General features: G+C 42.5%; 1 protein-coding gene across 5 annotated transcripts in view; it reads left to right on the top strand.

Moving 5' to 3' along the window:
• Nucleotides 1–6,771, top strand: part of GLP2R (glucagon like peptide 2 receptor) — a 39,036-nt gene extending 32,265 nt beyond the window's left edge. For 4 of the 5 annotated variants that reach the window (XM_017835930.1, XM_017835929.1, XM_017835926.1 and 1 more), the window contains exons 13-14: nucleotides 3,184–3,225; nucleotides 6,051–6,771. In XM_017835930.1, coding sequence (XP_017691419.1) covers nucleotides 3,184–3,225; nucleotides 6,051–6,389 — 381 coding nt within the window. In that variant the 3' untranslated portion in view covers nucleotides 6,390–6,771. Of the gene's footprint in view, nucleotides 1–1,250; nucleotides 1,410–3,183; nucleotides 3,226–6,050 lie in introns of all 5 variants that reach the window. The other variant, XR_001878241.1, reaches the window with a different exon arrangement.
• Nucleotides 6,772–15,245: the final 8,474 nt, after the last annotated feature.

Raw genomic sequence — 15,245 nt, 5'->3', positions numbered from 1 at the left:
AAGCACTGCTGTCTGCTTCAGTCTGAGTTCTGCAGAGCTGCTGAGTAACGGCTCTTCCAGGTAGTACTAATGAACCTGCTTAGAAAAGTTGTCCTTTACCCTTATCTTCCTGTCTTGACCTTCTTAGGGCAACAGGACAGCAATTTCCAGGCCTCCTCTCTTTACTGAGGAACCCAGCAATCTCTCTGGCTACAAGTCCTCGCTCCTCACTAACTCAGTGCTCTGACACATGCTGCCCACTTCTGCAGCCTGAGGCATGAAGTCATCACAGCATTGCTGCACTTTTCCCAGAATTTATGATGATCCTTGGTTTTGACCTTTATGTATGCACCCACACTATGGTGTACGTATGCATCAGTGTTTTGACACTGTTTTTGAGGCTCCAATTAAAAATTTCCACTACAGCTTGAGGGGAAAAAACTCCCAGAGAGTTCCCGCAGAGCCACAACCCCGAGAGGCCCACTGACATGGTGTTCACAGAATCACAGAATGATTTAGGTTGGAAGGGACCTTAGTGTTGGAGTATGCATTCCTCAGTTAGACGTATCCTTACTTGGGGACGTTGCAGTGGCTAGATGTTATTTTAAAAACACAGAATCATTTTAAGTGAAAATTTCATTTACTGGATTGTACAGAGAAATCTGATATATAAACCAGCTTACTCATCCTTGCTAGAGAACACAAACTTCATTCCTTTTAGAGAAACATCCATGTGCTTGGCTGCATGTCATGCTTTAGAAACAAAATGTCTTTACAAAATACCCAAAGATCTTAGCTAATGTTTATTGCAGACTCTCTCTTTTAGCTATGGCATTATTTGTGAAGGGATTAGCCAAAAAGCACATCAACTGTACACAGTTACATTTGTTTAGTCTGTAAATCTTCTCAAAAGTTTTAAAAGACAGTTAAACTGTTTTGTTAAAGAAAAACAATTACCCCTGTGATCTTATCTGGAGGTTTAACTCAAACATTTTAAAGGAGTACAAAATTAAATTCTAAATAGGAGTTCTGCTGTAGGTATGATGCTGCTTTGCTTTAGAAAGTGGAGCAATCCAAATACCTTGGCTCCCTGATGCATGCAAACTGGTGGAGAGAACACGTTATTTAATGAGTAATTTATCATGTTGCCATTGTCAATGGAACTGAAAAACAGTTGTGAGGCTTACGTGTGCATCTATCCTTTTCTATTGGTGTTTATGCTAATGAACATTTCTTCTGAATTTCTGATTCTTCTTTTTCACTCATACTAGGATAATTCTGAAATTGTGTGCTTGAGAAGTCACAGCATATTGGAAAGATTTCTAAGTGTGAAATTCAATTTATTGGGAAAAAAATGAGTAAGCATTAAAGAAATCAGGATATAAAATGAACATCAAACATGAATAATCAGCAGAACTTTCCACCTTCTGGTATGATTTCACAGTGCTTCTACTTGTCACTGCATGCTCTGATCTTGCAGGAGCAGTGAACTAGATTCACAGAGGGATTTACAAACTGAAATCAGCACAGAGATGTCACTCGTGTTCACACAGGCAGCTCCTAATCTCGTGAGTCTGCTTTTCTGGCAGTGGCTATCACCAGGCTTAGCAGTCAAAGGACTCAACAGCACCATGTAGTTCAAATCCTGTTTCTGCTTGCAATGCCCACGAGGCTAAATTTAGAGCTCATAAATAAAACAAAAAAAACCCCAAATCACCCACCAGGTAAAGACATTTTCATGAACTTTCTACCTAAAATAATGAGAACTATGTCCAGGTGCAGGAGCAGTTCTGCATAAAAAAGTTGCTTTTTAAGCTCTTAAATCTGTACTTAATATCATACGTGAGAATATATTGTAATTATAATAGTTATAAGATACAATTATTATAATGTATTATAATTGGTATTTAATATCATCTATGATTAACTCTAATGACCACAGTATTTTGTAAATTTTTTTGCATATTTCCATGAAATAATTCAAATGCAAAATATTATTTAAAAGTTACGTTGATAAATGACATGCCAAAATTAACTATATCTTGCTACCATAACCCACGTGAAGCACGAAAAATGATAGAAATAAAATACATGGAAAAAGCAATTGTCACTGGTATTTCTCCTGTCCCTGTTTCCACTGGTGTGGCAGATAAACTGCTTGTTTTCATACTTACTGCATATATGCTTAAGGAATTAATGACTCCAAGCCTTTCAGGATTGCTAGACAATTAACAGTGGCCTCAAAATGCTATTGGTTAACGCTAGGTATAATGAAAAATATTGAAGATTCTGGGTATGTGAATTTCTTTTTAAGCTTTTGTCTGAGAAAAGCAGAAACATTTCTGGAAAAGTATGAGTGTGAAACCAGTTGAATGCTGTCAGCTGCATTGTATATGGTTATAGCACCTTTGTAGTTGTGATATAAACATTGCCTTGAGACTGAGATTATTTTTCTCCTAATCAGCACTTGTGTCACAGATGCCTTTAGACATACCAAAAGAAGGGCATTTCCTGAAGAACTGGGAATAAATCTGCATGTTTGTGCCAACCTGTGGAGTTGAGATGCAGCCTGGAAGCTGCTTTGGTCTGAGATCAAACACAGAGAGGAGGCAAATGGAAAAAATAATTTTGGCGTTGGTTTAAAACAAGTTCTATCTCTAGGATTTTTTTAAGGTGTTTATTTATATCAATTTTGAAGGAACAATAGCAATTCAAAATAGCTGTAACACTCAATACAGCTGTACTTTGAATTAACACTAATCACTTAATATAGAACTAATTTGTAAAAAGCACCCAAATGAGGTCTGTCTTAGTAGTCTCATATGCAAACCCCAACAAACACATAGATGGTATGACAAACCAAGTAGCACTTTTTTGCCTTAGCATGTTTAGAAATAGCACCAGTTATAACAGTAGTGGTTTGGGAAAAAAGTATTATATGCTAGCGAAATGAAGTTCAAACTGGGTTGTATATAGTCTCTTCTTCTCAGTATCTGCACAAAATGTGCCCTGCACTTGCCAAGGCATTGCACAAAAACAACCGACTGGGTACTTCAATAACAATAATAAGTAAATTGGTTGCCTTTTTGAAAATTAAGCAGCATTGTTTATATTTATGACTTTAACAATAATGTCATCCTTAAACTAAAGCTTCACGTATTTCCTGCACGCTGATTTTTTCCTCTCACTTTCTTTCTCTTACAGGGTTTTTTGGTAGCAGTTCTGTACTGCTTTGCTAATGGAGAGGTAAGACACAGTTTATGAGAAAAGTTTTTAGTTTGTTAGTAAAGTATATTAATGACACTCAAAAGGATGAACACACTGACCAGCTCTGCTTGTTGAGAACATGTGTGCATTCTTTCAAGCTGGTAAAATTTTGCGAACAGGACAGCAAGAACTCTCACAGCTTTGGGATTCAAATGCAAAGTATTTCCACTGAAGCTTTAGTGGTGTCTGAGATACCATGATAGGAGATAACCATACTGGAGGTATGGTTAGCCTGTGGTGTCTGAGATACCACCAGAAGCTTATGGTCAGTCACACACCTAAACCCCACTCCTTTATTCAGCTGAAACCCCAGACTTCATGGTTGGCCAGGCTGCACCCCTTAGTTTACCCCTGAATTCCATGTGAAGTGACCATATTTAGGGTTCTATGATATCTTAGACAGCAACATGCTGAAAAAATAGTTTAATAGAATCACGGAATGGTTTGGGTTGGAAGGAACCTTAAAGATCATCTTCCAATCTCCTGCAACAGTCAGAGACACTTTTTAATGTGTGCACATCCCTAAACTTGCTGTAGGGGATTCCTTGTCTGGAAGTTGTCTCCTGCTGTGCCTCAAGGAACAGCTGGGGGTTCAATTTGCTCTGCACCAGGATTTAGACGGAGCAGAGATGACAGCAGAGAAAGCTAACCTCCTGCCAGTATGGGGTGAAGACTGAAATCACACCAGGTTACTCAGAGGTTTGTCCAGCTAAACTTCGAACACCCCAGCCCAAGGACAGAGGTTCCACCACCTCTCTGGTCCTCTGTTCCAGTGCTTCTCCATACTCAGGAGGGACTATTTTTTCCATATATTGTCACAGAATCGTGGAATTGTTTTAAGTTGGAAAACACCTTAAAAAGATTGAGTCCACTTGTTAACCCAGTACTGCAAGTCTGCCACTAGACCATGTCCCCAAGTGTCACAACCGCATAAATGTCTCCAGGGATGGTGACTCAATCACCTCCCTGGGCAGCCCGTTTGATATAGAATATTTTGCTAATGTCTAATATAAACTTTCCCTGGTGCAACTGGAGGCCATTTTTTCTTGTCCTCTCCCTCGTTCACCGGGAGCAGAGCCCTATTTCCCCTGGTTCCCCACCCCTGTCAGGGAGTTGCAGAGCCAGAAGGTCCCCCCTGAACCTCCTTTTCTCCTGGGTGAGCCCTCCCAGCTCCCTCAGCTGCTCCTGGTGCTCCAGACCCTTTCCATATATATTTCAGTTTGTAATCACTGTCTCTTGGGTCCCTACCAAACACCTCTGCAGAGTGCCTGACTCCACCTCCTCCATGATCTCCTTATAGAAATATATCTGGGCTTTGAAGTGTAAATATATCTCCTCATAGGGCAAGTGCCCCAGTGCTGATCTCTGCTGATAAGTTCAAGCTTATCAACACAGTTCCTATACTGGGGGTCCAAAATTAGTCACAGTATTCAAAGGTGATCTGAGTAAGGGAGAACAACTGCTTCTCTTGAACTACTACTGGCTCTCCTCCTGTCCATACAGTCCAGTGACAGCTGCATGCTGCCTCTGCCTTATCACTCTGACTGCACAGAATCATATAATCACAGACTGGTTTGGGTTGGAATGGACTTTAAAGCTTACCTCATTCCACCCACATCTCATCTAAATCTCTCCTCTTGTTTAAAACTGTTCCTCCCTCGTCCAATCACTATCTGCACATGTGAAAAGTGGCTCTCCCCTCTTTTTCTATGTCCTGTTTGGGCACTGGAACAGGCTCTGAGGTCTCCCCAGAGCCTTCTCTTCTCCAGGCTGAACACTCCGGCTTTCTCAGTCTGACTTGCTACAAGCTGCCTTGGAAAATGATGCTGTGTAGGCTGTGGAATTCATCTCACTTAATTTTAAATGTTTTCTAAGTTGAATCTTGCTGTCTGTACTTCCCTTGTATTTGGCCTGGGTGCAGACTGCCACTATTGGAATAAACAGACACATATCCAGCGTCAGAACACTGGCACAGACAGTTGGCATGGGACACACTACACAAACAGGACTACAGGAATTGGACACCTTTCTGAAGACATCAGTGAAACAAATGGATGGGCTTTATACAGAAGGTAGACCAGATGTTCCTAATATCTATAAAGGAAATGTGCTGTAATTTCAGAACTACTTAAATGAAAAAGAGAACTGGCACTTGTCTGCAATAGAGGAGTGCTTGTCTGACACTAGTGAAGGGCACAGAACTGCTATCAGCTCTCATCAGCAGTTGAAAGTTGCTCTTTTGGCCTTCTACCATCTGGTCCAGCTGAGTTCTCAGGCCAAAGTTCTGCTGGTTAGAGCCAGGAGAAGTCCTGGTCCTCCACATGGGGCTGGAGCCTGCCCTCCAGCTACAGCATGGGCTCAGGGGGTGCAGGCAGTGGGACATCCACTGGTGAGGATTTCAGTCAGGCTGCCAGATAAACAGCTTTAACAGAACAAATCAGCTCCACAAGCACAACATTGTGGCAAAACTGCATGGTCTTCATTTCCACAGCACCTGGGTTTTCCTCCTCTTCACTCCATCAGGCTGTAAACTGAGAAGTCACTTGAGCTCTCCCACACACATGCATCAGATTTGCAGAGGAAAAACTTTCCTTAGAGTGCAGAGGTTGGACTTTTCAGGTTGACTTAGCCAACAAGTCTGTTCCTACCTTACAAGGACCCCATCAGGTGCAAGTGAAGCCCCAAAGAGACAGGAAGCTCAGGACTGCACAGTTCCTCTCATTTTACATCTAGTATTTGTGTTAGCGAACTACAGGGTGGTCACAAGCCATCACTATGACCAGACTGTTTTCTCCTCCACCCAGGTGAAAGCAGAGCTCCAGAAGCAGTGGTCCCGTTTCCTGCTGGCAGATCCCTTCGGCTGCAAACTCTGCTTTCTTGGGGAAAACATAAAATACCTCAGAAAATGTTCACAGAAGCGAAAAAACCATCATTTCAGCAGCAAACACCGCTTGTGCCTGGAGGTGAGCAAACCCTGGGGCATGCAGCTGCAGCAGGTGCTGGTGAGGCAGAGGACAGACTTCAACCTGGAGCCCTGCTCCGCACTCCCATCCCACCCACGGACAAGCATGTCAGACAGCAGCGAGGGAGAGGTCACCACTGGAGAGACAACTGAGGAAGTCTTTGAGGAAAGTGAGATTTAGAAAGCTGTCCACTGGGACAGCACCTGCCAACAGCCAGTGCTGTGAAAGATCTTCTTTCACCTCCAGACTGTTCAGAGTTCTGGGATGTGCAATGCAAGGAGGAAGGAGTTAATATCCCAGATGTTCCAGTTTTCTTAATCTGAGAAAAATCGTATCTGCATGTTGCTAACCTGTGTGGCTGGGTAGAAGAGGTCTGAATCAAAAAATGCTCTCAGCTGACCAGTCTGGAAGGTAGCTGATGCTGAGAGTGATGTGCACAGGAAAGCAGGATGTACTCTGGAAACAAGTAGACTCTGAATGCGCATTTTGTCCCAGCAGCTTCATCCATACATGACTGCCCTTTGACTCACATAATAAAGAAGTTGTTAATTTTTCTTTTTCATAGGATTGTTTCATAAATAAAGATACGTGTGTGGAAGACTCTTCACAGATTGAAATCATCCCCCATCTCAAAAGACCACCCCAATTTCAGACCAAACCAGACACATTTTGTTTAAGCAAAATGACAGGAGATACCTATATACATTAAATTCCAAAAAACAAACTTGAGTTGAACCAGACTTCTGCTTGCATTTTAATTCTCACATACAACTCATCCAGAGACCTATGAAATTCAATTGTTTGTTAAGATCCAGTTTCCAAAGTGGTGAACATGAGCCAATTGGCATCCTGAAAAGAAAAAAGAAAAAGGCAGCAGAAAGGTTAGCAGGTAATATTTATCTGCAATATAAATGCCTGCCCTAGGTCTCACCTGTTCATTCTCTAGCCTGCAGCCAGTTACATAGCACAGTTACTCATTTTCCCTGTACTTTACTGGCGAGCATTCTATTTTAACACAGATGCCTGCAAATGTAAAAAAATCCATAACCTTGGCAACTGACTCCAAGTTCGACCAAGTGACCTCTAGAGGATCCTTCCCACCTCAACCAGTCTGTGTTTCAGTGAGAACACCATATGTCAAATAACTGTTTTTAAGGGCTGCTTGTGGGTTCTATTCACATGGCTTGTCCCCATCAGATGCCCATGCTGTGCCTGCCCTTCTGGCTTTCCCTGCTCCTACACTTCTCTATGGGGAGGCTTTGTTCTCTGACCCCTGCTTCTAGCTTTGCAACCCCAAAGGACACTTTTTTAAGACAGGGGGCTTATATCTTCAATGTATTGTTTGAGCAGTATGATTGTATGCAGCTTATATAACTTACCAACGCTTTTAAAATTATTTCTCAGACTTAAAAGGTCTAGCTACATAAACTTTAGCAGTTACGATACACTGTTTTGTTGCAAAGAACAGACCAATTAATTGACTAGCACTAAGTCAAGAACATATTTGAGCTATCACATTTCTGGCACCTTAAAAAGTATTTCTTTTACTGTTCTATCTGTGTTTAACAATCTATTTAATCAATACAAAGTTTGTATTTCAGTAATATATTAATAAAGTGTAAATATTTGATTCATTTAAAAATATATGTGCAGTTTTAAAATGCTTTTTATTGAAATGTGCATTCTGTTTATATAGCATTTTACTGCAATGGATTTCTTCAGCACCCACTGGAAACACCAGACACCACACGTATGTCGTGTCTTCCCCAATTTAAAATAGATGGATTTCTTCTAGAGCTGTTGTTTAAGATATTAAAGAGCTTGAACTGGTTTAGAATGTGTTTTACTTGTGTTTTAAAAATGTGTGAAAACTGTAAGATTTTACTTCACCTCAGTGAAATAGTTTACTTTTAATTGCATTGTAAAGTGTTTCAGATGATCATGAAACCAGTTTTCTGTGCTCTCAACAGGAGTCCCTGTAGCTGGATTTTTCCTTTCTATTATGTGTTTGGGCTTTTTGCCTCTTTCAGTTTATTAAAATCAACTGTTGTTATATAAGCAGGCCCTGGAGGCCTGAGGTCTGATAAAAACAATCATCACATGGATTCCTTCAGAAAGCATGTTTTAAGTAGATAAATCAGCAAGTTTCATCATAAGATTATAGCATTATTTATTATACCATTAAAGTATAGAAGTTGTTAAATCTAGATGGTCACACATATGAGGTCTTTTTAGAGAATTATTACAAGCTCCTCAGTTCTAAATAAACTATTTCTAGAAGACAGCAGGGAACTCCACAGTTCAAATATGTTTAGTACAGTCAGTGTCACATCTGTGGAAAGTCTGTAGGAATGCTGACTGTCCTCCTGGGGAGCTGAAGGTCTGTATCCAGGTATCCTCCTGGGATCTTCCTTCCAGTCTTCATGGAGCCCCAGAAGGGACAGTACAGCCCAAGGAGCTGATAAAACCAGCTGCAGTGGGTCCCTGGGCTGTGACAGAAGCCAGATGACTCTCCAGGGATCCTACAAGCGCACAAACTGGACAGACAAAAACAGTTGGAAGAAACAACAAGAAATATGATCTTGCTTGGACAAAAAAAGTGGAGACAGACTGACCTAAACTGGTATTTGTTTACAAGTGATATTTTATGTAAATTACTTATCCAATTTGCACATAGACTAATTATCAGACAACGGAAACTTTAACATTCCCCCAGGGGTTTATGCTTGTGTAGACCCAGTTAGAGGCCTTTTCTCTTTATCAGTTTATTGCTCCCCAGATTTTCACTGCCCTATGAGAAAGCCTGGTGAGAGTCTGTGTTCTTCCCTCTTGGTGAGAGAGCCCATCCTCCCACAGTCCTGTCAAGTTTGGGTTCTGCAGAGTCAGTCCATTAAGTAAGGCAAGGTGACATATTAATGCTTAGGTCATCAGAGACAACTCATGCCAAAACCTGATTCCCACAGCTTTGGAGTTGTCTTTGCCAAGGATTTTGCTTTCCATCAAAACTTGCATGACAAAAAAACAAAAAAAGCAAAAACGAACAAACAAACAAAATTGAATTTCAAGCCTATAATAGCTTATGAGGTTCAGCAGAGCTTTCCCATTAGATGTAATGTGATAATGATCCAATAGGTACAAATAAGGTTTATTCAGTCTCAGTCATCTGCTATGAGACATGCTATAAATCTTTATGTTTTAGTACACCTAGAGCGTACCCTTCCAGACACAATGGCTCCTTCTACAGCCAGAGATGTCAACTATATGCTAATTATTCATGCGTACTTACATTCTTTGTTAAATATATTGCTTCTACATGACAGAGTCTGTGCCTCAAAGGTTCAAAAGTAAAGCACAAACATTCCAATCTGGAGAGCTCTGTCAGCTCTGCCTTGGAATCGATAATACTGGTCCTTTTTTTCAAGACACAGCTTCTTCTTTTCATCTACTTCTGGAATTTTATCACTTTTTCCTATGAGTCTCAGCTCTCAGTAAAGGAAATCCTATGATCTGTAAAATTCTTCCTGATGTTAGTAATTTTTTTTTCTTTTAATCAAGTATATTTTACCGACATCATCAGTTTTCAGCTTTCATAGCAACAACAGTTTTGCATTTTTAACTATTTCTTTTCAACCTGTCATTCAAAATCTCACTAACTCCCTGCTGAGCTAAAATGTCATCTTGTGTTTAGGTATCTCTGCAGTCATTCTGGAGTCACACAGAACTACAGTGAGAAGCAGCTGCTTGTGAATTGTGTCATTGCAATTAGCTCCAGGAAATTAAAGTTCAGCTGCCACATAACCAGTTCTCAAAGTCTTGAAGGCTCGGTTCCCTTGTGCATTGTGTTCATCACATTGTAATAATTATTTTCTCCCATCACAGCTAAATACTTTCCTTGTTTGCTGTTCAGCTTGTTTCTTTGCCTTCTCTGGAGTCAGATCTGATTTTAAGCCCAGCATCACCCCTGCAGACAGTGTCCAGTAGAGCCCTTGGGCTGCTCACTCACTCCCAGAGCCTGGCCTCTTCCCTGTGTGCATCTGAGTCCCTCATTGACAGCCCTGTCCACCCAGCATTTCATCTCTGCCCCAGATGCCATAATCCTGATGATTTTACCCTGTTCCACATGGGCCCTTTCCTCTCAGGGCCCTAGTTTCCCTGCCTGGAGGACCGTATGATTTCCAGAAAACGGTTGGATTTGGAGGGAGTATGGTTTGCTGCTGTGTGGAGACCTGACTCCATGTGATGTGTACCCTAAACCAGAGACACCACATGAGCCACATCCACAGCAGTGATGATGAGGCCAATTGAATGCTCCTGGCTTCCTCTCCTCCTTTGTCTTTAAGGGGTAGTGCTTAGGTCTGGCTCAGTGTACTGCTCTGGGGTTGCAGTGTGCCCTGCTGCAGTCCCTTCCTCAGGTAGACAGCAAGGCTGAGCAAAGACAGTGTAAAACACTACCTAGAAGAACCTAAGGAAAGCAATGACAACAACAAAAAAGCACTGTGGGAATTCTTTAGCTTTTTCCATTCTTCTTTGTCTCTCAGAGAAGGAAACAGGTGGATTTATTGAACTTTATTTGATAAAGGTATCACAGAAGATCACTATCTATCTATCATCTATCTATCTGTTTATCTGGTAACTCGAGTATAGTCAGAACATTATGCTGCCTAGAGCACATTAAATGTGGAAATCCCTGAGGTGTCCAGGAAAGACCGATGTTCTGCCTGGGTGCTGCTGCAGCTCACACACAGAGGGATAGTCCTATAAGGACGTAGTGAAAGTCAGCACAGAAACAGCAGCAGTGGTAGATAAGAGTGATGAAGTCTGGTGGAAATGAAGAAAGTGGATTTGTGGACAGGACTTATGGAATTGAACACTGCCAGGAACAAGAAAGGGTGTTGCAGGATAACAAAGCAGACATACCATCTAGAGGGAAAGGGTGCAGAGTGGAGAGGGAGACAGCAACTGTAGGAACTCAGGGAATAACCATTATGAACTGCATCAGCAATCCGGGTGGGAGAAGAGCTGGCTGGAGAAGTGCCTGGATGAGAAGATGCCCTTGGATGACATAATGTGTGGTGGGAGAGAAAGCAGGAAGAAATGGGGAGGTCAAAAGGAGAATCATTTACTGGAGGCATAGTGGGAAGTTAAGGGTTTGACTCTGAAATGAGGCAATGAGATAGAGGAGTGTGTATGGTCAAGGCAGGAACTGAGGGACCTCAAGGAAGTGCTTGTGTCCAAGGGTAAAGGGGAGATGCTGTCTTTGCTGGATGAGCAACAGGTAGGTGTGATTGTAAAAAAAAAGCACAGGTCAAAAGCAGCAAAGGCAGCATCTGTGCAAGAAAACCATTTAAACCGTTTGTGCTGGAGCCATTGCCTATTGCCACTGCCGATACTTCAGTGATTACTGATAGCTTCACACATGAATTGTAGAGACGACTTGGTATTTTCACTGTTGTAACCACCTCATTTGTAAACCAAGCCTGTGTCCAAACTGCTTCTCTAGGTCTTCTCTCCTGTACCATGTCATAGAGGTAATGCTATGGGAAGGTTATATGAGTTCCAAAAACTCATGGGAGACAAAAAAATCTGTCAAGTGCTGTTTAACTACAACACTGACACTGCTGGGGAAGAGAGTACCTCAGCAGAGGGTCAAAGGGTAATCTAGGGATGAATCACAATGTATTTCATGTGTTCCTTACAAAGCTTTCTTCTCCCACCCTTCTCTAAGAAACTGGTGCGTACTGGTCACTGGCATGCCAGGACACTGGACTATATGGACCTTTGTTCTAATCCAGATTTTTACTTTTCACAGACTTGGGAGGTAAGAAATGAGTTTGCTTCAGCAATAGAGAAGACTGAGGAAAAGCATAAAGCAACAAAGACCAAAAAGGCATTGAGCACACATCTGCCTGTGATATATGTAAGCACCACAGCAACCAGACTGTTAACTATGCTCTTAAGCACACAGCTGCACACATTTGCAGGCATTTTCATGATAATGTGAGCCAACATGAAGGATCCCTGGGAACTGTGAGCAGCGCGAAGACGGCATCCTGACTAAACTCCCACATTTTCACATTTCATCACAGTGTCATCCAGCAGCCTTGCTTCCTTTTACATAGACTTGGAGAAATTGAAAGGGCAGTGGGAAGAGCCCCTGAAGCCTGTACCTGTGATCAGAGCCATGACTGGTACTGAAGAACTCAGCTTAAAGAAAGACATCCAAGAAGCTGATATAAAAAAAGAGTCCCGGTCTCTGAATAAACAAGCAGACAAATGATACAGTCTTGAAGCATTTGCTAAGTCTACCAAAAAAAAAAAAAAAAAAAAATCACAGACACTTGAGTGTTTGGTTTTCTACTTTAGAAAACAGTAAGTCAAAATCAAATCAGAGATGGATGTTTTCATCCTCCACTTTCAGGGACTTGTGAACAAACCAGTGCAAACAGCCTGGAGCACAGACCAGTGAGGCTGGACTGTTTGTGCCTACAATAAATACTTCACTAGAGCATGTTTGTAAATTTTTTTCATTTGTATAAGGACTGAGACAGTAATTTCCAGAAGTGAGATTGAGTAAGAAATGTGACATGAGTACTTCTGTGGTTTGAGTCGAGCTAGAAAATTCTGACTGCTGAAACCTTCCCTGTGCATGAGGTTAGTTCAATATAATATGTGCAAACAGCATTCCTTGGGCCATTTGGTCTCAACCATCAGTTCAGAAATTGCCATATATAATGAAACCAGATGACAGAAATAGTGGTTGGAACCTGTGTAGCAAACCAGGAAAGATTACAAGAGTTGAGTTAAACCAATTGCTTTAACTTTGCGCATAGCTTTACTTTTTAAGGGCCTCATGCAGGACACAGGTCACATTGATCTCTAAGGGTTCAAAACCACTTTCAGCCCATTCAGCTTGTAGAATAAGTTTAACTTCTTCAACTGACTCACAGTAGTAGCTATGACTTCTCCTATGCCATGACCTTGTGTGAATCCTTCCATGAGCACTGCAAATCATCATAAACATCTGTGACCTTCCGCAGCCTGGTTCTCTGTCCATCCTAAGCCCTGCAAGGCAGTTGTCTCTTCTTGTGTTTGCACAGTGGCCAACACAGATAAAGACAGGCCCAACAGATCATTGTTAGACCTCTAAATGCACCAACAGGACTCACCTGCCCTATGGCTGCCACCCATACTCTCCGCCCACAGTTCCAGGAGCACTGCTTAACTTCAGCCTGAGCCGTTGTAGGTGTCTCAGGTATGTTGTAGGTGCAGTTACCTGCAGCTTTTCCTCTTGAATGGACCTCAGACCTTGCTTGTAGCCTTGTTTCTCAGTCCTGTCTCTGTCTCCCCCTGACAAAATTCCATGGATGAACCATGGATGAATTCCTTGTCTTGGGATGCCGATGAACCCAGTTAACAGCACCCTGGTTTTTTCCACACTTTTCAGACCTGTGTGCCTGATCAGTGAGGGCTCTGCCTGTGCTGTGGTCACTGAGCTCCTAGTTTTTTCTACCCTCACAGAGCAACCCTGACTCTTGCTGCTTCCTGACACCATTGCTGAGCACATTTTTCATCAGGAAACATGACGATCTGCAATGGTTATACAAATGAAACATCAGAAGATGTGAGAAGGAACTGCATTGGGTTCCATCAGAGAATTGTCCAGCATAGGATTAGGTGGCCCCTTTCCAGGCTCGTCATCCTGTCATCCATCTGGCAGACATGCTGGTTGCCTTGGTGCTTCCAAAATTGCAGTCTCCCATAGTAAAAAACTTCAGCATTACTTCTTTCTAACTTCAGGTTATGCCTTGCTCTTTAAGCAAGGTGTCATGTGGTACCTAACCTCTGTTTTGCCCCAGAAAAATGCTGTAAGTGCAAGGCTTTTCCCTGAAATCCCATCAAAGGTTTCAGGTTAGGGTTAAGAAGTAATGATTGAAGTAAGGTAAGTAATGTGGCTGCAAGTGTCATGTTGCCCTCTGATGACCATACATCAAGGTCATATATGAAGAAAATGATGCAGTTAGAAATATGTCACATGGCACATCACAGGACATGGCCTGTCACCTCCTCTTTCCTGGCCCTGTTCTGAATTGGGCCACATTGAGGCACTGTAGACTGACAATGATTAAGAATGAGTCAATCCGGCAACAAAGCCAGATTTGAAAAAGCAGATGGCTTTCACTTTTGTGGCTGAGGGGATGATCTCTGCTGTTGGCTCCATCACCATTCCTGGTAATACACCTTGCTATTTTCAACTGCCACAGATGCAGTTCTCTAACATCCTAATCTGGAGCCCTCTTAAGGCAAAGAGCGAGGCACACTGACATCTGCTGTGGAAGTTTGTCACTTGCACTCCAAAAACTGCAAAAACTGTGAGGCTTTGAAGTGTAGGGGAGTGAAAGGGCACTGGACACATAACCTCAGGGTTTCTTCTCAGGGAGTAAGTTGCTTAAAAAAAAATTCATTAAGCTATGCCTGACATAACATCATAACATCTATGTTCTGACATAACACAGAATCACAGAATCTGCTGATTTGGAAGGGACCCACAATGATCATCGAGTCCAACCCTTAGCCCTGCACAGGACCAACCCCAAGAGTCACCCCCTGTGCCCCAGAGGATCAGCCAAACCCTCCTGGAGCTCTGGCAGCCTTGGGGCTGTGCCCACTGCCCTGGGGAGCCTGGTCAGTGCCCAACCAGCCACTGGGGGAAGAACCTTTTGCTGAGATCCAACCTGAGCCTGCCCTGACACAGCTCCAGCCATTCCCTGGCTGCTGTCCCTGGTCCCCCCAGAGCAAAGCTCAGTCTTTGCCCCTCCTCTGCCCCTCCCCAGGCAGATGGAACTGCAGTGAGATCTCCCCTCAGTCTCCTCTTCTCCAACTGAACACACCAAGTGCCCTCAGCCGCTCCTCAAGGCTCTTCCCCATCTTCATTGCCCTCCTTTGGAGACTCCCTAAGAGCTTAATATCTTTTTTATATTCAGTGCCCAAAACTGCCCCAATGTTGCAGGTGAGGGCCGCCTCAGGGCAGAGTTGGCC

Source organism: Lepidothrix coronata, unplaced genomic scaffold, assembly GCF_001604755.1.
Source record: "Lepidothrix coronata isolate B3197 unplaced genomic scaffold, Lepidothrix_coronata-1.0 Scaffold267, whole genome shotgun sequence".
Lineage (NCBI taxonomy): Eukaryota > Metazoa > Chordata > Aves > Passeriformes > Pipridae > Lepidothrix > Lepidothrix coronata.
This window is presented reverse-complemented; position numbering and strand designations above follow the sequence as displayed.